Source organism: Pseudophryne corroboree, chromosome 5 (assembly GCF_028390025.1).
Source record: "Pseudophryne corroboree isolate aPseCor3 chromosome 5, aPseCor3.hap2, whole genome shotgun sequence".
Classification (NCBI taxonomy): Eukaryota; Metazoa; Chordata; class Amphibia; order Anura; family Myobatrachidae; genus Pseudophryne; species Pseudophryne corroboree.
In genome coordinates, this window is record NC_086448.1 from 122438618 (window position 1) to 122460939 (window position 22322).

Consider the following 22322-nt stretch of genomic DNA (forward strand, 5'->3'; position numbering starts at 1 on the left):
CGCTGGATCCATCGCACAGGGTAAGTAACTCATACCCTGGTCTTGTGTTACAGGAATCTTTTTTTGCATAGCAGGGCTGCACAAGCGATCGCAGCCCTGCTATGTGGAAATACACTCAACCATAGGCGGCGTCTAGTTGATCGCACGGGCAGCAAAAAGTTGCTACGTGCGATCAACTCGGAATGACCCCCAATATGGTCCATAGGTAAGTCATGCTGTTTTATGCAGCTAATGTGATGACTAACCTATTACCCCCACTATCATAATCTGCCAGAATGGAATACAAGTGGTATGTGGTAATGAGGGTAGGTTTTGGGTTATAAAGCATAAATCTGGTCTCATCTGGGTTAATCTTAAGGTCTTAAGTGATATGGCTCGGCAATATAGACTATATAGTCAAAATCGCTAAGAAAAGTTAGTGCATATCGCTCTGTGTGTACACAGCCAGCGATAGCGATGCATGTCCCCGCCAGGTCGCTATCGTTGGGAAAAAAGACTGTGCAGGCAAGACAATTTTGTCGATGGAAAATTGAAAACATCCCCCTATTTAAATGACTAAAGGTGCATACACACGGAGAGATTTTGACTATGAGAGATTTTGACTGAGAGATTTCCCTTGAACTGGCTGTAGGAGATTTTGACTAACTTTTCCAGCGATTTTGACTAACTTTTCCAGCGATTTTGGCTAACTCATTCAAGCAAGGGGATGCTTTTTCTTTTCCAGCGACATAGCCAAAATTGACTTGCCTGCACAGTCTATTTTTAGCAGCGATAGCGACCTGGCGGGGATGCGCATCGCTATCGCTGGCTGTGTACACATGGAGAGATATGCACTAACTTTCGGAGCGATTTTGACTATATAGTCTATATTGCCGAGCCATATCGCTTAAGACATTAAGATTAACCCAGATGAGACCAGATTTATGCTTTATAACCCAAAACCTACCCTCATTACCATATACCACTTGTATTCCATTCTGGCAGAGTATGATAGTGGGGGTAATAGGTTAGTCATCACATTAAAATCGCTTGCACACTTAGTCAAAATCGCTGGTAAAGTTAGTCAAAATCTCCTACTGCCAGTTCAAGGTAAATCGCTCAGTCAAAATCGCTCCGTGTGTACGGACCTTTAGCCAGTACAACAGAGTTAAGCAACACAATGAAGAGACAGAATTTTGATAGACAACCAAAATTCAACACGTCTGCAAGGGAGTTAAACATAACGGATGGAAATGAATATCGTCATTATAAGAATAAAACAGGGCAAAAGGATCAATCTATTTTAGGAACACACATAGGTGACCCCAACTGTACAAGACCAGGTGGCTCACCTTTATTTCTACCATAAAAGATTAGTGTGGTCAGAAGCTAATGGCGCACATAGACCAAGGTCAGACATCTACTGGCCGCATTTACTGAGATGCCCAATAATGATCAATCAAAATATTATTAAGTATCATAGATGTTCTCAGGCTGCAATGTGGAACAGATAAGGCAATTTGAGTGGCATGCATATTAATTCAGTAATTGTATTTATCAAGTTATTTATATAACGCAGAGCTCTACAGAGAATATTTAGTCATTCACATCTGCCCATGCCCCAGTGGCGCTTACAATCTATAGCAACAGGACTGCCAGCAGAAATTGTGGGTCCCGGGACTGCCAAAATAGGCAGTGCCCCCCCCCCCCCTCATCCCCCTTCACCTTCCGCTCCCCATGCAGCCCCCACAACTTATCGTTCTGGGAACCAGTTGCAGCTCCAGAGGGCGAGGCAGCAGGATGCCAGTTGGCACCCCTAGGCACAACTGCGGTGAGCCGGGACCACAGCAGCAGCACAGGGAAGGAGTCCGGAGCAGGCAGCCATAAAAAGGACAGCACCAGCAGTACTTTGAGGAGCACGCCCTGTGATGCGCTCCAATCTACATGCGGGCCCCCTTGTGGTTAAGGCCTAGGACTGGAGTCCCAGCAGTCAGCCCCCCCCCCCCCCCCTCCCCCACCGGAAGCAGTCCTGTATAGCAGTATGTGTCTGGATTGAGGGAGAACATACAAACTATATACAGACAAGGCCCTAGTTGGAATCATACACATGACAATTACACCACCTTGCTGCCAAATGGCACTAATAATAACACTAATTCATAGTGAGCTGGAGGTTATATTAATAGTCATTCAGCAGAATATAGGTAAGTAGGATGTCACTTACCTCTTTCTTTCTTAACATTTCTATTATAGAACTGATCCCTCCAGATGGCATCATTGCTCACCACAAGACTGGTTTATAAAATAAAACAAAATACATTTTAGCACTTTATAGCCAAGCCTGAAAGTAACTACAAATATGAGTATCTTAAGTTAAATGTGTATCCTTAACATACGGGGACGGATGTAAAGCAGCCTGAGTTCAGCGGCCATGCGGGATGCCGGCGGAACTCAGACATTATTCAAAGGGGCAGTCACTTACATGGTTGCATGGTTTTGCCTTGTAAGTGATTGCTCCTTTAAAAAAAAATACGCGTTCGGACGGATTCCCGCGAGGCCGCCGAACTCGGCCGGCATTACAACTGGCACATGCTATTTTTTCATTGTTCAGTAATATATTTATTTAAATCTAACACAACTAAATATGGAACAAAAAGAAAAATCCAACAATACCGGTAAATCTTTTTCTCCTAGTCCGTAGAGGATGCTGGGGACTCCGTAAGTACCATGGGGTATAGATGGGCTCCGCAGGAGACATGGGCACTATAAAGAACTTTAGAATGGGTGTGCACTGGCTCCTCCCTCTATGCCCCTCCTCCAGACCTCAGTTAGAGAAATTGTGCTCAGAGGAGATGGACAGTACGAGGAAAGGATTTTGTAAATCCAAGGGCAAGATTCATACCAGCCCACACCGTATAACCTGGAATTTACGAACCAGTCAACAGTATGAAACAAACAGCATCAGTCAAAGACCGATCAAACTGTAACATAACCCTTATGCAAGCAATAACTATATACAAGTCTTCGGAAAGTTGTCCGCACTGGGACGGGCGCCCAGCATCCTCTACGGACTAGGAGAAAAAGATTTACCGGTAGGTTTAAAATCTTATTTTCTCTTACGTCCTAGAGGATGCTGGGGACTCCGTAAGGACCATGGGGATTATACCAAAGCTCCAGACCGGGCGGGAGAGTGCGGATGACTCTGCAACACCGATTGAGCAAACATGAGGTCCTCCTCAGCCAAGGTATCAAACTTGTAGAATTTAGCAAAAGTGTTTGACCCCGACCAAGTCGCCGCTCGGCAAAGCTGCAATGCCGAGACGCCTCGGGCAGCCGCCCAAGAAGAGCCCACCTTCCTAGTGGAATGGGCCTTTACCGAATTTGGTAACGGCAATCCAGCCGTAGAATGAGCCTGCTGAATCGTGTTACAGATCCAGCGAGCAATAGTCTGCTTAGAAGCAGGAGCGCCAACCTTGTTGGCTGCATACAGGACAAACAGTGCCTCTGTTTTCCTAACCCGAGCCATTCTGGCTACATAAATTTTCAATGCCCTGACCACAAGTCCCGCGCAGCCACAGGCACCACAATAGGTTGGTTCATATGAAAAGAGGAAACCACCTTAGGCAAAAATTGAGGACGAGTCCGCAACTCAGCTCTATCCACATGGAAAATCAGATAGGGGCTTTTGTGAGACAAAGCCGCCAACTCAGACACGCGCCTTGCCGATGCCAAGGCCAACAACATGACCACCTTCCAAGTGAGATACTTTAATTCCACGTATTGAAGAGGCTCAAACCAGGGAGACTTAAGGAATTGTAACACCACGTTAAGGTCCCATGGTGCCACTGGAGGCACAAAAGGAGGCTGGATATGCAGCGCTCCCTTCACAAAAGTCTGGACTTCTGGTAGAGAAGCCAATTCCTTCTGGAAGAAAATGGATAGGGCCGAAATCTGAACCTTAATGGAGCCTAATTTTAGGCCCCTATTAACTCCAGTCTGTAGGAAGTGGAGAAAACGGCCCAGATGGAAATCTTCCGGAGGAGCATTCTTGGTTTCACACCAAGAGACATACTTCCTCCAGATACGGTGATAATGTTTCGCTGTCACCTCCTTCCTAGCCTTTATCAGAGTAGGGATGACCTCGTCCGGAATGCCCTTCCCAGCTAGGATCTGGCGTTCAACCGCCATGCCATCGAAAGCAGCCGCAGTAAATCTTGGAACAGACAGGGCCCCTGTTGCAACAGGTCTTCTCTGAGAGGAAGAGGCCACGGATCTTCTGTGAGCATTTCCTGCAGATCCGGATACCAGGCCCTTCGAGGCCAATCTGGAACAATGAGAATTGTCTGTACTCCTTTTTGTCTTATGATTCTCAATATTTTTGAGATGAGAGGAAGAGGAGGAAACACATAGACCGATTGAAACACCCACGGTGTCACCAGGGCGTCCACTGCTACTGCCTGAGGGTCCCTTGACCTGGCACAATACCTCGGAAGCTTCTTGTTGAGAGTGACGCCATCATGTCTATTTGAGGACGTCCCCAAAGACTTGTTATTTCTGCAAAAACTTTTTGATGAAGACCCCACTCTCCTGGATGGAGATTGTGTTTGCTGAGGAAGTCTGCTTCCCAGTTGTCCACTCCCGGAATGAATACCGCTGACAGAGTGCTTACGTGATTTTCCGCCCAGCGCAGAATCCTGGTGGCTTCCGCCATTGCCACTCTGCTCCTTGTCCCGCCTTGGCGGTTTACATGAGCCACGGCTGTGACGTTGTCTGATTGTATCAGAACCGGTAGGTTGCGAAGAAGATTCTCCGCTTAATTCCAGTATGTTGATGTGTAGACAAGCCTCCTGTCTTGACCACAGTCCCTGAAAATTCCTGCCTTGTGTGACTGCTCCCCATCCTCGGAAGCTTGCGTCCGTGGTCACCAGAACCCAGTCCTGAATGCCGAACCTGCGACCCTCTAGAAGGTGAGCACTCTGCATCCACCACAGGAGAGACACCCTGGCCCTGAGGGATAGGGTTATTTTCTGATGTATTTGAAGGTGGGACCCGGACCACTTGTCCAGAAAGTCCCACTAAAAAGTCCTTGCATGAAACCTGCCGAAGGGGATGGCCTCGTAGGTCGCCACCATTTTCCCCAGTACTCGAGTGCATTGATGAACTGACACTCTTTTTGGTTTTTTTTTTTTTTTTTACTTGTGTAATTTTTTATTAGAGTTTTGCACAGGGACAAGGTAAAAAAAAAAAACAACAACATTAAATGCAGAACAAAACCAGAACAACAATCAAAACAGAGGGAGAAAGAAAGAGAAGAGAAAGAAAAAAGAAAAAAAAAAACACACATTGCAGAAAAAATACAGTAATTAATACCATCTGTGTCACAGTGTCACATGGAATAAGCGTCACGGCAACATTGTAAATTCAAATACGAAGCCTCAATCAGTCAGAGAATATTGCTCCAGTTGTAGCCAGACGGGAGGTATTCCACCTATCCCACTTGCTAAAGTAATGGGGTAGGGTCCCTCTAGAGCTATGTGTAAACCTCTCGTGTCCTGACACCTCATTTACTAGGGCTCGCCAGTTGTACACACTGGGGGAAGAGGTAGCAAACCAGTTACGCGCTATAATCACCTTAGCTAAGGTAGTCAGGCAAAGAACATATTTGTATAGTGCAGGGCAGTAGGATTCCTCTAAGTCTAGCGCAAACATACATATAGTAGGAGAGAGGGGGGGGAGCGTAGGTTCAGTGAGCAGAACGTCCGCCCAAACTGCTGCCCAAAAGGCATACACAGTGGGGCACAGCCATAATAGGTGCCAAAAAGTAGATTCAAGGGCACCACATCTGGGGCAGGTACTATCGGGCCGTAGGCCTGCTTTATACATAGAAACTGGAGTTCTGTATGTCCTATGCAGAACATAAAAATAAACCTGCTGATATTTAATACACTGAGTGGAGTATTTAAGTGAGCTCAACACCTGTAGCCACTGGTCATCTGCAATTGGGCCAATGTCTTGTTCCCATTTGAGTTTAAGTTGATCAAATATATTCGGACAGATGTGTGCATTCAGACTACTATATAGAATGGAAACTTGGTGTCTTGCACCTAAATTCCTAACCATATCTTTAATCGGGGAGTCAGAAATGGGCGGGGGTGAGGCCCCAAACTGTGCCTGCACCGCATGGTGGAGCTGTAGATAGCGATAAAAGGATCTATTGGATATTTCAAGCTCATCCTTCAGTTGTGCGAAAGACTTGAAAACACCATTATCAAATAGTTGCAAGACTGTGGTAAGGCCTGCCCCAATCCATATGTTGTCCTGTGAGAGTTGCAACAACTCCCTATTTCTCTAACGTCCTAAGTGGATGCTGGGGACTCCGTCAGGACCATGGGGAATAGCGGCTCCGCAGGAGACAGGGCACAAAAAGTAAGCTTTTAGGATCACATGGTGTGTACTGGCTCCTCCCCCCATGACCCTCCTCCAAGCCTCAGTTAGGTTTTTGTGCCCGTCCGAGCAGGGTGCAATCTAGGTGGCTCTCCTAAAGAGCTGCTTAGAAAAAGTTTTTTAGGTTTTTTATTTTCAGTGAGTCCTGCTGGCAACAGGCTCACTGCATCGAGGGACTTAGGGGAGAGAATTTCAACTCACCTGCGTGCAGGATGGATTGGATTCTTAGGCTACTGGACACCATTAGCTCCAGAGGGAGTCGGAACACAGGTCTCACCCTGGGGTTCGTCCCGGAGCCGCGCCGCCGACCCCCCTTACAGATGCTGAAGATTGAAGGTCCGGAAACAGGCGGCAGAAGGCTCTTCAGTCTTCATGAAGGTAGCGCACAGCACTGCAGCTGTGCGCCATTGTTGTCACACACTTCACACCAGACGGTCACGGAGGGTGCAGGGCGCTGCTGGGGGCGCCCTGGGCAGCAATATATAATACCTTTTATGGCAAAAGAATACATCACATATAGCCATTAAGGCTATATGTATGTATTTAACCCATGCCAAATGTCTAAAACTCCGGGAGAAAAGCCCGCCGGAATAGGGGGCGGGGCTTATTCTCCTCAGCACACAGCGCCATTTTCCTGCTCAGCTCCGCTGTGAGGAAGGCTCCCAGGACTCTCCCCTGCACTGCACTACAGAAACAGGGTAAAACAGAGAGGGGGGGCATATTTTGGCGATATTTTTATATATTTAAGCGGCTATAAGGAACAACACTTATATAGGGTTGTTCCCATATATATTATAGCGCTTGGGTGTGTGCTGGCAAACTCTCCCTCTGTCTCCCCAAAGGGCTAGTGGGGTCCTGTCTTCGATAAGAGCATTCCCTGTGTGTCTGCTGTGTGTCGGTACGTGTGTGTCGACATGTATGAGGACGATGTTGGCGTGGAGGCAGAGCAATTGCCGATAATGGTGATGTCACCCCCCAGGGAGTCGACACCGGAATGGATGGCTTTGTTTATGGAATTACGTGATAATGTCAGCACATTACAAAAATCAGTTGACGACATGAGACGGCCGGCAAACCAGTTAGTACCTGCCCAGGCGTCTCAGACACCGTCAGGGGCTGTAAAGCGCCCTTTACCTCAGTCGGTCGACACAGACCCAGACACAGACACTGAATCTAGTGTCGACGGTGATGAAACAAACGTATTTTCAAGTAGGGCCACACGTTATATGATCACGGCAATGAAGGAGGCTTTGCATATCTCTGATACTACAAGTACCACAAAAAGGGGTATTATGTGGGGGGTGAAAAAACTACCTGTAGTTTTTCCTGAATCAGAGGAATTAAATGATGTATGTGATGAAGCGTGGGTTAACCCAGATAGAAAAATGCTAATTTCAAAAAAGTTATTAGCATTATACCCTTTCCCGCCAGAGGTTAGGGCGCGCTGGGAAACACCCCCTAGGGTGGATAAGGCGCTCACACGCTTATCGAAACAAGTGGCGTTACCGTCTCCTGATACGGCCGCCCTCAAGGATCCAGCTGATAGGAGGCTGGAAACTACCCTGAAAAGTATATACACTCATACTGGTGTTATACTGCGACCAGCCATCGCCTCAGCCTGGATGTGCAGTGCTGGGGTCGTCTGGTTGGATTCCCTGACTGAAAATATTGATACCCTGGATAGGGACAGTATTTTATTGACTATAGAGCAATTAAAGGATGCTTTCCTTTATATGCGAGATGCGCAGAGAGATATTTGCACTCTGGCATCGAGAGTAAATGCGATGTCCATATCTGCCAGAAGGAGTTTATGGACGCGACAGTGGTCAGGTGATGCGGATTCCAAACGACATATGGAAGTATTGCCGTATAAAGGGGAGGAATTATTTGGCGTCGGTCTATCGGATCTGGTGGCTACGGCAACTGCCGGAAAATCCACTTTTTTACCTCAGACCCCCTCCCAACAGAAAAAGACACCGTCTTTTCAGCCGCAGTCCTTTCGTTCCTATAAGAACAAGCGGACAAAAGGACAGTCATATCTGCCTCGGGGCAGAGGAAGGGGTAAGAGAGGGCAGCAAGCAGCCCCTGCCCAGGAACAGAAGCCCTCCCAGGGTTCTGCAAAGCCCTCAGCATGACGCTGGGGCCTTACAAGCGGACTCAGGAACGGTGGGGGGTCGACTCAAGAATTTCAGCGCACAGTGGGCTTGCTCACAGGTGGACCCCTGGATTCTACAGGTAGTATCTCAGGGTCACAGGTTGGAATTCGAGAAGTCTCCCCCTCGCCGGTTCCTAAAGTCTGCTTTGCCAACGTCTCCCTCGGACAGGGCGACGGTATTGGAAGCCATTCACAAGCTGTTTGCTCAGCAGGTGATAGTCAAGGTACCCCTCCTACAACAGGGAAAGGGGTATTACTCCACGCTATTTGTGGTACCGAAGCCGGACGGCTCGGTAAGACCTATTCTAAATCTCAAATCTTTGAACCTGTACATACAAAAATTCAAGTTCAAGATGGAGTCACTCAGAGCAGTGATAGCGAATCTGGAAGAAGGGGACTTTATGGTGTCCCTGGACATAAAGGACGCTTACCTGCATGTCCCAATTTGCCCTTCACATCAAGGGTACCTCAGGTTCGTGGTGCAAAACTGTCATTATCAGTTTCAGACGCTGCCGTTTGGATTGTCCACGGCACCTCGGGTCTTTACCAAGGTAATGGCCGAAATGATGATCCTTCTACGAAGAAGAGGCGTATTAATTATCCCTTACTTGGACGATCTCCTGATAAGGGCAAGATCCAGAGAACAGCTGGAAGACGGAGTAGCACTAACCCAACTAGTGCTGCAACAACACGGGTGGATTCTGAATTTTCCAAAATCTCAGTTGACCCCGACGACACGTCTGCTGTTCCTGGGAATGATTCTGGACACGGTTCAGAAAAAGGTGTTTCTTCCGGAGGAGAAAGCCAGGGAGTTATCCGAACTTGTCAGGAACCTCCTAAAACCAGGGACAGTGTCTGTGCATCAATGCACAAGAGTCCTGGGAAAGATGGTGGCTTCTTACGAAGCGATTCCATTCGGCAGATTCCACGCACGAACTTTTCAGTGGGATCTGCTGGACAAATGGTCCGGATCGCATCTGCAGATGCATCAGCGGATAACCTTATCGCCACGGACAAGGGTGTCTCTTCTGTGGTGGTTGCAGAGTGCTCATCTGTTAGAGGGCCGCAGATTCGGCATACAGGACTGGGTCCTGGTGACCACGGATGCCAGTCTGAGAGGCTGGGGAGCGGTCACACAAGGAAGAAACTTCCAGGGAGTATGGTCAAGCCTGGAGATGTCTCTTCACATAAATATACTGGAGCTAAGAGCGATTTACAATGCTCTAAGTCTGGCAAAACCCCTGCTTCAGGGTCAGCCGGTGTTGATCCAGTCGGACAACATCACGGCAGTCGCCCACGTAAACAGACAGGGCGGCACAAGAAGCAGGACAGCAATGGCAGAAGCTGCAAGGATTCTTCGCTGGGCGGAAGATCATGTGATAACACTGTCAGCAGTATTCATTCCGGGAGTGGACAACTGGGAAGCAGACTTCCTCAGCAGACACGATCTACACCCGGGAGAGTGGGGACTTCATCCAGAAGTCTTCCACATGATTGTGAACCGTTGGGAAAAACCAATGGTGGATATGATGGCGTCCCGCCTCAACAAAAAACTGGACAGGTATTGCGCCAGGTCAAGAGATCCTCAGGCAATAGCTGTGGACGCTCTGGTAACACCGTGGGTGTTCCAGTCAGTGTATGTGTTCCCTCCTCTGCCTCTCATACCAAAAGTACTGAGAATTATACGGCAAAAGGGAGTAAGAACGATACTAGTGGCTCCGGATTGGCCAAGAAGAACTTGGTACCCGGAGCTTCAAGAGATGCTCACGGAGGATCCGTGGCCTCTACCTCTAAGACGGGACCTGCTTCAACAGGGACCGTGTCTATTCCAAGACTTACCGCGGCTGCGTTTGACGGCATGGCGGTTGAACGCCGAATTCTAAAGGAAAAAGGCATTCCGGAAGAGGTCATTCCTACACTGGTAAAGGCCAGGAAGGAGGTGACTGCACAACATTATCACCGCATTTGGAGGAAATATGTTGCGTGGTGTGAGGCCAGGAAGGCCCCCACGGAGGAATTTCAACTGGGTCGATTCCTACATTTCCTGCAAACAGGATTGTCTATGGGCCTCAAATTGGGGTCCATTAAGGTTCAAATTTCGGCCCTGTCGATTTTCTTCCAGAAAGAATTGGCTTCAGTTCCTGAAGTCCAGACTTTTGTAAAAGGAGTACTACATATACAGCCCCCGGTTGTGCCCCCAGTGGCACCGTGGGATCTTAATGTAGTCTTGGATTTTCTAAAATCCCATTGGTTTGAGCCGCTCAAATCGGTGGAGATGAAGTATCTTACATGGAAAGTAACCATGCTACTGGCCCTGGCTTCAGCCAGGAGAGTATCAGAATTGGCGGCTTTATCATATAAGAGCCCATATCTGATTTTCCATACGGACAGGGCAGAACTGCGGACGCGTCCTCATTTTCTGCCTAAGGTGGTGTCAGCGTTTCACCTGAACCAGCCTATTGTGGTGCCTGCGGCTACTAACGAGTTGGAGGATTCCAAGTTGTTGGACGTGGTCCGGGCATTGAAAATATATATTTCAAGAACGGCTGGAGTCAGAAAGTCTGACTCACTGCTTATATTGTATGCACCCAACAAGATGGGTGCTCCTGCTTCTAAGCAGACGATTGCTCGTTGGATTTGTAGCACAATTCAACTTGCACATTCTGTGGCAGGCTTGCCACAACCTAAATCTGTCAAGGCCCATTCCACAAGGAAAGTGGGCTCATCCTGGGCGGCTGCCCGGGGAGTTTCGGCATTACAACTCTGCCGAGCTGCTACTTGGTCAGGGGCAAACACGTTTGCAAAATTCTACAAATTTGATACCCTGGCTGAGGAGGACCTTGAGTTCTCTCATTCGGTGCTGCAGAGTCATCCGCACTCTCCCGCCCGTTTGGGAGCTTTGGTATAATCCCCATGGTCCTGACGGAGTCCCCAGCATCCACTTAGGATGTTAGAGAAAATAAGAATTTACTTACCGATAATTCTATTTCTCGTAGTCCGTAGTGGATGCTGGGCGCCCATCCCAAGTGCGGATTGTCTGCAATACTTGTACATAGTTATTGTTACAAAAAAATCGGGTTGTTATTTGTTGTGAGCCGTCTGTTCAGAGGCTCCTACGTTTGTCATACTGTTAACTGGGTTCAGATCACAAGTTGTACGGTGTGATTGGTGTGGCTGGTATGAGTCTTACCCGGGGTTCAATATCCTTCCTTATTGTGTACGCTCGTCCGGGCACAGTACCTAACTGAGGCTTGGAGGAGGGTCATGGGGGGAGGAGCCAGTACACACCATGTGATCCTAAAAGCTTACTTTTTGTGCCCTGTCTCCTGCGGAGCCGCTATTCCCCATGGTCCTGACGGAGTCCCCAGCATCCACTACGGACTACGAGAAATAGAATTATCGGTAAGTAAATTCTTATTATCTTGGATTGAACCAGAGTGGCGTGTCAGAGTCTGTGCCCTGCCATGAGTAATAGGAGTGAGCCTGACGCCACACAAGTAGCGATTGTCGTAGCAAAGGAGGAAGACCAGCAGTAGAAGAGGCAGAAAGAAGAAACTGGAGAGGGGAGAAATGAGACCCCACACACTCGGCAAAGAATCTCTCAAATGTGAGACTATCCCTGTTGAGAATCCAATTAGACAGGTGTGCAAGCTGAGCAGCTATATAATAAGCCCGGAGATTGGGAAAGCCCAAGCCTCCATCCGATTTAGCCTTAACCAGAGCTCTCAGGGCAACCCTAGGCGTTTTGTCGCCCCAAACAAAGGAGGAAAGTACACTATCAATATTAGTGAATATTTTCTTGGGGATATAAGTAGGAGAGTGCTGCAATAAATAAAGATACTTCGGTTGCATCACCATCTTAATAAGGTTAATGCGACCCGTGACAGTAAGGGGAAGCTTCTTCCATACATGAACCCGTCGCTTCAGATCCATCGTGACCTGGTCAATGTTTTGATGTACAAAAGACTTAACATTAGGAGTGATCCAGACACCAAGATACTGAAAGCGAAGGGTCCAGGTCAAGGAGGACACATCTGGCAACGGGTCAGGAAGAATACCAGAGATGGGAAAGACATTAGATTTATTCCAGTTGATAGTCAGGCCGGAGTAGAGACCAAATGTATCAACAGTACCCAGAAGGGAGGTCAGGGAAGCATCAGGGTCTCTGAGGAACAAGAGCATGTCATCGGCATATAATGCAATGACATCCTCATGTCCGTCAATGGTGATGCCTCTAACATCAGGGGACGCTCTGATGAAACATGCCAATGGCTCTACAGCCAGGGCAAAAAGGGCAGGGGAGAGTGGGCAGCCCTGTCTGGTACCACGGGACAAGGCAAACGGAGAGGTCACATAGCCATTGACAGATATCCGAGCCACGGGGGAGGAATAGAGTAATTGTACCCAGCGTATGAATTTGGGGCCAAAAGCAAACCGTCTAAGTACTTCCCACAAATACACCCACTCCACAGAGTCGAAGGCCTTGGCAGCATCCAAGGAAACCACCACAGCCTCCGACTCGGGGCGGTCCCCCATCTGCAGGTGACAGAACAGTCGCCTCAAATTTTGGAGGGTGGACTTGCCTGGCATAAATCCTGTCTGGTCATCATGTATGATCGAAGTGATAACACTATTGAGTCTAAGTGCCAGAATTTTGGCCAAAATTTTGACATCAGTAGGTAGCAATGAGATCGGGCAGTAGGATTCCGGGGCCGTAGGGTCTTTACCCGGTTTAAGGATCACCACGATAATAGCTTCAGACATAGAGGGAGGTAGACGAGCGCCCTCCAGCAATGTATTAAAGAGAGTCAAAAGATAGGGGACAAAGTATGCACGATATTGTTTATAAACTTCAACCGGTATACCGTCGCTACCCGGGGCCTTTTTGTTAGGGAAGGAGGCAATAGCAGCCTCAACTTCCTCTGGGGTAATATTAGCATCCAAAATATCTACAGATTGTTGAGATAGTTGTGGCAGGGTAATGTCTGAAAGATATTGCTGTAGTTGAGTGGGGGTATAGGCGACTCTAGAGGCATACAGCGAGGAATAAAAGGACTGGAAGACCTGGGCTATTTCAGGAGTGGCATATACCATTTCGCCCTGAGTATCACAGACCTGCTGAATGGAACCCCCCGTTCTCTCTCCCCTAGCCAGAAATGCCAAGTAACTACCCCCCGTGTCCGATTGTGAATACAGGGCGTGCTGGGAGAAAAGTAATTTGCGCTTTGATTTATCAAGCAAGTGGTCAGACCAGGCTTTCCTGGCCAAATCCCAACTTGCCCGATCATCAAGGGTCCTAGTAGTGAGGTAAGTAGATTCGGATTGGGAACAGGCAAGCTCCAGGCGCATCTCCTCTTCTCTACTAGATTTCTTGACATTAGCTATTTGTCGTATGAAGGAGCCCCTTAGTGAAGCTTTAAATGCGTCATGTTTAACCAGTGGATCAGAACAGGACGCATTATGAACCCCAAAATCACTCCATTCGTTAAGCAAGGCCTCGTGGTCAGTTAACAAGGTCAACCAAAAGGGATTCAACTTCCAGAGCTTAGCCCCACGGGGAGGAACAGAATCCAGGACCACCAGCACAGGTGAGTGATCCGAGATTCCTCTCTGAAGGTACTGGGCATCCAGTATTCTAGCAGTGAGATCAGGGGAGACGAGGGCCAAGTCTATTCTCGAGAACGAGTGAAAGCTGGCCGAGTGGCAGGAGTATTGGAGTTGATTAGGGTGTCTCAACCTCCAAATATCCAGGAGTCCAAGCTCGGAAATCAACCTTGCGAACGGAGTGGGGGACGGGGAGGCAGAGGGTAGGGAAGGGGGAAGCTCAGTCCATCTATCTAAGACTTTATCCAAAACATTATTGAAGTCACCGATGCAAAGGACCAGAGCCGAGGGAGAAGTAGCAAGAAACGACATCGCCTGCCTGAGTACCTCATTATTGTAGGGGGGAGGGACGTAGACAGCAAGTATGTGTAAAAGTGTACGGTTAACATAGGCCCTAAGAAATACATATCTGCCATATTGGTCAATTTGGCTATGAACCAAGTGGAAATTAACCGACTTCCGCACCAAAACTGAAACCCCCCTGGAGTTAGCAGAGAAGGTGGAGTGATAGGAGAGACCCACCCAGGGCTTCCTGAGAGCCAAGGTTTTAGTACCAACTAGATGCGTTTCGGAAAGGCATATGATATCTGCCCTATATTTTCTCACCTGAGACAAAACCAGAGCCCGCTTAATGCGGTCATTCAGGCCCCTCACATTCCAGCCGAGTATGCGGAGTCCATCAACCCCTGCAGCCATAGATACAAAAGAGAAAGGACAGGAGGAGAAAAAGGGCAAGGGGCAAATGCGGAGAGGGAGGGGAAGAAGAAAATCCAAGGCAAGCAAGGCGTGCAAAAGAGAGGAACCCATAACATAGAGGGGAGAGAAGCAAAGGGATCACTACGACCCCCCGCCAGCACACAGGCGGAGCATACGGAGAGCAGAAGGCATACATAAACGAAATCATGGACACATTACAGTTCGAGAAAAAAAAATAGCACAGTGACACATAAGACAATACAACTCTTTTTGGTTTTAACAGTTCTCTGACCATGTTCTGGAGTTCCTGGGCTTATTCCATCGGGAGAAAAACCCTCTTTTGTTCTGTGTCCAGAATCATGCCTAAGAAAGACAGCCGAGTTGTTGGAACCAACTGTGACTTTGGTAGATTTAGGATCCAGCCATGTTGCTGCAGCACTCTCAGGGAGAGTGACACGCTTTTCTGTAACTATTCCTTTGATCTTGCTTTTATCAGGAGATCGTCCAAGTACGGGATAATTGTGACTCCTTGCCTGCGCAGGAGTACCATCATTTCCGCCATTACCTTGGTGAAAACCCTCGGGGCCGTGGAAAGCCCAAACGGCAACGTCTGAAATTGGTAATGACAATCCTGTACAGCAAATCTCAGGAACGCCTGATGAGGAGGATACATGGGGACATGAAGGTATGCATCCTTTATGTCCAGAGACACCATATAATTCCCCCCTTCCAGGCTGGCGATGACCGCTCTGAGCGATTCCATCTTGAATTTGACCCTGTTCAAGTATAGGTTTAAGGATTTTAAATTCAGAATGGGTCTGACCGAACCGTCCGGTTTCGGGACCACAAACAGGGTTGAGTAGTACCCCGTCCCCTGTTGAAGCAGGGGAACTTTGACCACCACTTGTTGAAGACACAGTTTTTGAATTGCACTTAAAACTACCTCCCTCTCTGGGGAAGAAGCTGGTAGGGCCGATTTGAAAAACCGGCGAGGAGGTACATCTTCGAATTCCAGCTTGTAACCCTGGGAAACAATTTCTATTGCCCAGGGATCCACCTGTGATTGAACCCAGACGTGGCTGAAAAGTCGATGATGTGCCCCCACCGGCGCAGACTCCCTCAGTGGAGCCCCAGCGTCATGCGGTGGATTTAGTAGAAGCCGGGGAGGACTTCTGCTCCTGGGAACTAGCTGTAGCTGGCAGCTTTTTCCCTCTGCCCTTACCTCTGGCGAGAAAGGAAGATCCCTGTACTCTTTTCGATTTATGCGACCGAAAGGACTGCATCTGATAATGTGGCGTTTTCTTTGGCTGTAAGGAAACATAAGGTAAAAAAGCGGATTTACCTGCAGTAGCTGTGGAAACCAGGTCCGTGAGACCTTCCCCAAATAAGTCCTCACCCTTGTAAGGCAAAACCTCCATATGCCTCTTTGAGTCGGCATCACCCATCCATTGGCGGGTCCACAGCGCTCGCCTAGCAGACATCGCCATGGCGTTGGCTCTGGAACCCAGTAGGCCAACGTCTCTCTGAGCATCTCTCATATATAGGACAGCATCCTTTATATGACCCAAGGTCAGTAAAATGGTATCCTTATCCAGGGTATCAATGTCAGCAGACAAGGTATCTGTCCACGCTGCTACAGCGCTACAAACCCAAGCCGACACTATCGCCGGTCTGAGCACGGTACCAGTATGTGTATAAATTGACTTCAAGGTAGTCTCCTGCCTGCGATCAACAGGATCCTTGAGGGCTGCGGTATCTTGCGACGTCAGCGCCACCTTTTTGGATAAGCGCGTTAACGCTTTTTCCACCCTGGGGGAGGATTCCCACCGTATCCTGTCCTTAGCCGGGAAAGGATACGCCATAAGAATCCTTTTGGGAATCTGCAGTTTCTTGTCTGGAGTTTACCAAGCCCTTTCAAACAACTCATTTAACTCATGGGAAGGGGGGAAAGTAACCTCAGGTTTCTTTTCTTTAAACATGTGGACCCTCGTGTCAGGTACAGAGGGGTCATCCGTGATATGCAACACATCTTTTATTGCAATAATCATATAATGAATACTTTTTCCCAACTTTGGCTGCAACCTTGCATCATCGTAGTCGACACTGGAGTCAGAATCCGTGTCCGTATCAGTGTCTGCTACTTGAGATAGTGGGCGCTTCTGAGACCCAGAAGGGCCTTGTGACATAGTAAAAGGCAAGGATGGACTCCCTGCATTTTCCCTGGACTCCGCTTTGTCCAACCTTTTATGTAATAAATTCACATTTGCATTTAAAACATTCCACATATCCAACCAATCAGGTGTCGGCGTTGCCGACGGAGACACCACACTCATTTGCTTCACCTCCTCCCTAGAAGAGCCTTCCGCATCAGACATGCCGACACACACGTACCGACACCCCCACACACTCAGGGAAATCTCTAATCTGGAGACAGTTCCCCAATAAGGCCCTTTGGAGAGACAGAAAGAGAGTATGCCAGCACACACCCAGCGCCAAATGACCCTGGAAACACAATTCCCAGATATACAGCGCTTTTTTATATATGTTAAATATACACTGACTGCGCCAAATATATGCCCCCCCCCCCCCCACTTTTAAAGCCCTCTGTCACCGTGTTCAGCAGGGGAGAGTCCGGGGAGCCAGCTTCTCAGCAGCGTGCTGTGGAGAAAATGGCGCTGGTTAGTGCTGTGGAATCAAGCTCCGCCCCCTCAGCGGCGGGCTTTGGTCCCGCTCAAACATACAACAAACTGGCGGGGGATCGTATATATTAATGCCTCAGCCTTATATACCATTAATAATGCCAGCCAAGAGGTTTATTGCTGCCCAGGGCGCCCCCCCTGCGCCCTGCACCCATCCGTGCCTGTATTGTGTGTGTGTGTGTGTGTGTGTGTGTGTGTGTGTGTGTGTGTGTGTGTGTGTGTGTGTGTGAGCAAAGGCGCGCAGCGTTACCTCAGTGAAGATCAGAAGTCTTCTGCCGCCTTTGAAGTCTTCTTTCTTCTTATACTCACCCGGCTTCTATCTTCCGGCTCTGCAAGGAGGACGGCGGCGCGGCTCTGGGACGAACGGCTAGGGTGAGACCTGCATTCCGATCCCTCTGGAGCTAATGGTGTCCAGTAGCCTAAGAAGCAGAGCCTATCACTTAAGTAGGTCTGCTTCTCTCTCCTCAGTCCCACGACGCAGGGAGCCTGTTGCCAGCAGTGCTCCCAGAAAATAAAAAACCTAACAAAATTCTTTTTACAGAGAAACTTAGGAGAGCTCCCCTGCAATGCACCCAGTCTCCTCTGGGCACAGGATCCAACTGAGGTCTGGAGGAGGGGCATAGAGGGAGGAGCCAGTGCACACCCATTCTAAAGTTCTTTATAGTGCCCATGTCTCCTGCGGAGCCCGTCTATACCCCATGGTCCTTACGGAGTCCCCAGCATCCTCTAGGACGTAAGAGAAAAAAAATCCACAATATCTCAAAAAGGCCAAAATTGCTGCAACATAAATAGGTACATCTCGCACACCTGATTTTGGTGTTAAAAAGGGAGGTGTCCTATACAATAAGATAACATGATTTGCATGATCAGTAAAAAAACTCCCACCTCCTGCGGCTTTGGCATAATTTAGCACAGCTGCTGCCTACAAATTCATAGCAGCTGTGCTACAGGGTCCAGCTCTGGATCAAACCCTTAAAGCGGCGCTATTTTAATGACAAAAACAGGTTAATTCTGCCTTTTCTTTAAAAAAAATGCTGCTTTAATGAGCACTTTATAAACTCATCCCTATCACGTTCCGCCACAGGGGTCTATTTTGTTACATGCTATCTTACATCATGTTTCGGCATGAGGAACAGATGTGCAGTGCCTGAGGGCACGTAACTGAATTGCTCCCATATTGTCTAATTTTCTAGCTCATATCTCTGTAATGTCACTAGTACATAGGCCCTCATTCCGAGTCGTTCGCTCGGTATTTTTCATCGCATCGCAGTGAAATTCAGCTTAGTACGCATGCGCAATAATCGCACTGCGACTGCGCCAAGTAATTTTACAATGAAGATAGTATTTTTACTCACGGCTTTTTCATCGCTCCGGCGATCGTAGTGTGATTGACAGGAAATGGGTGTTACTGGGCGGAAACACGGCGTTTTAGGGGCGTGTTGATACAAACGCTACTGTTTCCGGAAAAAAAACAGGAGTGGCCGGAGAAACGGGGGAGTGTCTGGGCGAACGCTGGGTGTGTTTATGACGTCAAACCAGGAACGACAAGCACTGAACTGATCGCAGATGCCGAGTAAGTCTGAAGCTACTCTGAAACTGCTAAGTAGTTTGTAATCGCAATATTGCGAATACATCGGTCGCAATTTTAAGAAGCTAAGATACACTCCCAGTAGGCGTAGGCTTAGCGTGAGCAACTCTGCTAAATTCGCCTTGCGAGCGATCAACTCGGAATGAGGGCCATAGTCATCTGAATATTGGTGTAGCCTAGAAAATTATTTCCTGTACTATGGGGGTCATTCCGAGTTAATAGCTAGCTGCCGTTGTTTGCAGCGCAGCGATCAGGCTAAAAATTGGCATTTCTACGCATGCACCGCAATGCGCAAGCGCGTCGTACAGGTACAATGAGCATTGTGGGTTTGCACAGAGTCTAACAAACATTCCTGTCGCATGGCCGAACGCAGGAAGATTGATATGAAGTGGGCGTTTCTGGGTGGCAACTGACCGTTTTCAGGGAGTGATTGGAAAAACGCAGGCGTGGCTGGGCGGGTGTGTGACGTCAAAAGCCGTCCCTCCATCGTTAGAATCAACGCACACGAAGAATAACTACAGGGCTGGTCTTTATTTGCACTAAAAGATTTTGCAGGCGCTCTGCTGCATAAGCGTTCACATTTCTGTAAAGCGAACATACACTCCCCAGTGGGCGACGACAATGCGTATGCACGGCTGCTAAAAACTGCTAGCGAGCCATCAACTCGGAATGACCCCCTATGTGTAGGCATGCTTTAGTGAATACACCTAAGCTATGTCATACAGGTTGAGTCTCCCTTATCCAAAATGCTTGGGACCAGAGGTATTTTGGATATGGGATTTTTCCGTATTTTGGAATAATTGCATACCATAATGAGATATCATGGTGATGGGACCTAAATCTAAGCACAGAATACATTTATGTTTCATATACACCTTATACACACAGCCTGAAGGTCATTTTAGCCAATATTTTTTATAACTTTGTGCATTAAACAAAGTGTGTGTACATTCACACAATTCATTTATGTTTCATATACACCTTATACACACAGCCTGAAGGTCATTTAATACTATATTTTTAATAACTTTGTGTATTAAACAAAGTTTGTGTACATTGAGCCATCAAAAAACAAAGGTTTCACTATCTCACTCTCACTCAAAAAAGTCCGTATTTCGGAATATTTGGATATGGGATACTCAACCTGTATAAGGAAGATAACTAATTTACCAATTTAAAAATGACCCGTGAATGGAAAACAAATTAACACTGATTAAAAAAAAAATCAATGGTCTAATGTGGAGAGAAATTATAAGCAAAAATACTTTGACTGTAAAAAACAAACAAACTATGTATAAACTATGTAACTATGTATAATTTATATATACTGAATCTGTACCTGGCAGCTCTGCTGGTGGGAATCCCCAGGTAATGCATGGCCTCACTACACAGGAACTCTCTTACAGAGGACCGGAGCACGGCTCTTCCATCACCATTCCTGCAGACCCGAGCATAACAGAAATTATTACACAGCTCAAGAGAAACTGTGCCCATTACTGATACAGCAGCAGAACCACACATCACTGCTGCCCTGTGGTCCAATGGCACCAATTTGTAATAAGTCACTCTTAGATGGGCTCTTAATCCACACTATACACTGTAATCTCCTTTCACCACCAATCATTTCTAGCTATGTGGTATTCTCCTCAGAAAATCTCACAGAGTGTCCATAGAAAAAAAACAGTTATGTTATACATAGTGTAGTCACTGGCTCTCGTACAGGAGTCCCAAGTGATAGGCTAGATATATTATACCCACCTGATGATCAGGGCCGTCTTAACAGCAGTGTAGGCCCCTGGGCAGAGCAATGCCCTGGGGCCCCTACCCATCCTCTAGCGGTAAGGGTGGTAGGTGCTATCAGCGGCAGCTTTAATGTCCCGCTGGCGGGTGTTCTATCTTCCGCTCAGCATGTAGGACCTGGAGCAATAATTTCTGCTAATTACTCCTTTACTGCGCTGATAGGGCGAGAGGGAGAACACTAAACTCTAGAAGCGGGCATTGTGCTGATTGAAGGAGCCCTGGTACATGACTTCCAGGGTGGTAGGGGGTGTTTAATACATTGGGTGGGGTGGATGGTTCCGGAATGAATGGTCGACAATGTTAAGGTCGACACTCATTAGGTCGACCACTATTGGTCGACACATGAAAGGTCGAAACATGAAAAGGTCAACATGAGTTTTTTTTACTTTTTTTGGTGTCATTTTCTGTGTAAAGTGACGGGGAACCCCAATTAGTGCACCGTGTCCCCTCGCATGGCTTCGGGCAAGGTTACCGTTCCCAATCGTAATCCACATGGATCGTAAAGTTCGAAAAATGTGAAAAACGCATGTCGACCTTTTCATGTGTCGACCATTTGCACATGTCGACCAATGAGTGTCGATATTAACATTGACGACCATCTGAACGGATACCGGGGTGGATAGTGGAATGGGCTTAATATTCATCATTATCTGGTGGGAGGGCAACTTGCTTGACTGCAGATATCTCAAGTTCCTGGAAATAGATTTCTTAAGGCCCATACACACGGTGAGATTCGGGCTATGCCCGATTCTCACTATGCGACAGGGGCTAGATCGGGACATAGTCAGTATCGCAAGCACACTCAGTATATGCTTGCGACACTGACTATGGGGGTCATTCTGACCCGATCGCACGCTGCAGTTTTTCGCAGCATAGCGATCGGGTCAGAACTGCGCATGCGCCGGCACCGCAGTGCGCCGGCGCATGGCCGCCCGTCGCTGCGCTACGATCGCCTCTGCCTGATTGACAGGCAGAGGCAGTCGATGGGCGGGAGGGGCAAAACGGTGGCGTTTGGCCATCGTTTCGTGGGCGCGGTCCGGCCAACGCAGGCGTGGCCGGACCGTGCGGGGAGTAGCCCGCAGCAGCTGTGTGATGTCACACGCAGCCACTGCGGTCCGGGGAGCGACGAGTAGCTACCGGCCAGCACGCTAAAGCTGCGCTGGCCGGGAGCTACTCTTGAAGTGCAAAGACATCGCCGCTGTGCGATGCCTTTGCACTTCTGCGGGGAGGGGGGCGGAACTGACATGCGGGGCGGACTAGCCCTGTGCTGGGCGTCCCCCCGCATGTCAGTGTGAATGATCGTAGCTGTGCTGAATTTAGCACAGCTACGATCAACTCGGAATGACCCCCTATGTGC

General features: G+C 48.1%; 1 protein-coding gene across 4 annotated transcripts in view; it reads right to left on the reverse strand.

The window, feature by feature from the left end:
- The window catches only part of LOC134927346 (protein adenylyltransferase SelO-like), a 215337-nt gene that overhangs the window by 98095 nt on the left and 94920 nt on the right, over positions 1 to 22322 (reverse strand). For all 4 annotated transcript variants that reach the window (XR_010177618.1, XM_063921657.1, XM_063921658.1 and 1 more), the window contains 2 exons: positions 20505 to 20603; positions 2204 to 2271 (listed from right to left, as the gene is read on the reverse strand). Coding sequence is in view for 3 of the 4 variants with exons in the window: in XM_063921657.1 (XP_063777727.1) it covers positions 2204 to 2271; positions 20505 to 20603 (167 nt within the window). In the remaining variant the exon portion in view is untranslated. The remainder of the gene's footprint in view (positions 1 to 2203; positions 2272 to 20504; positions 20604 to 22322) is intronic.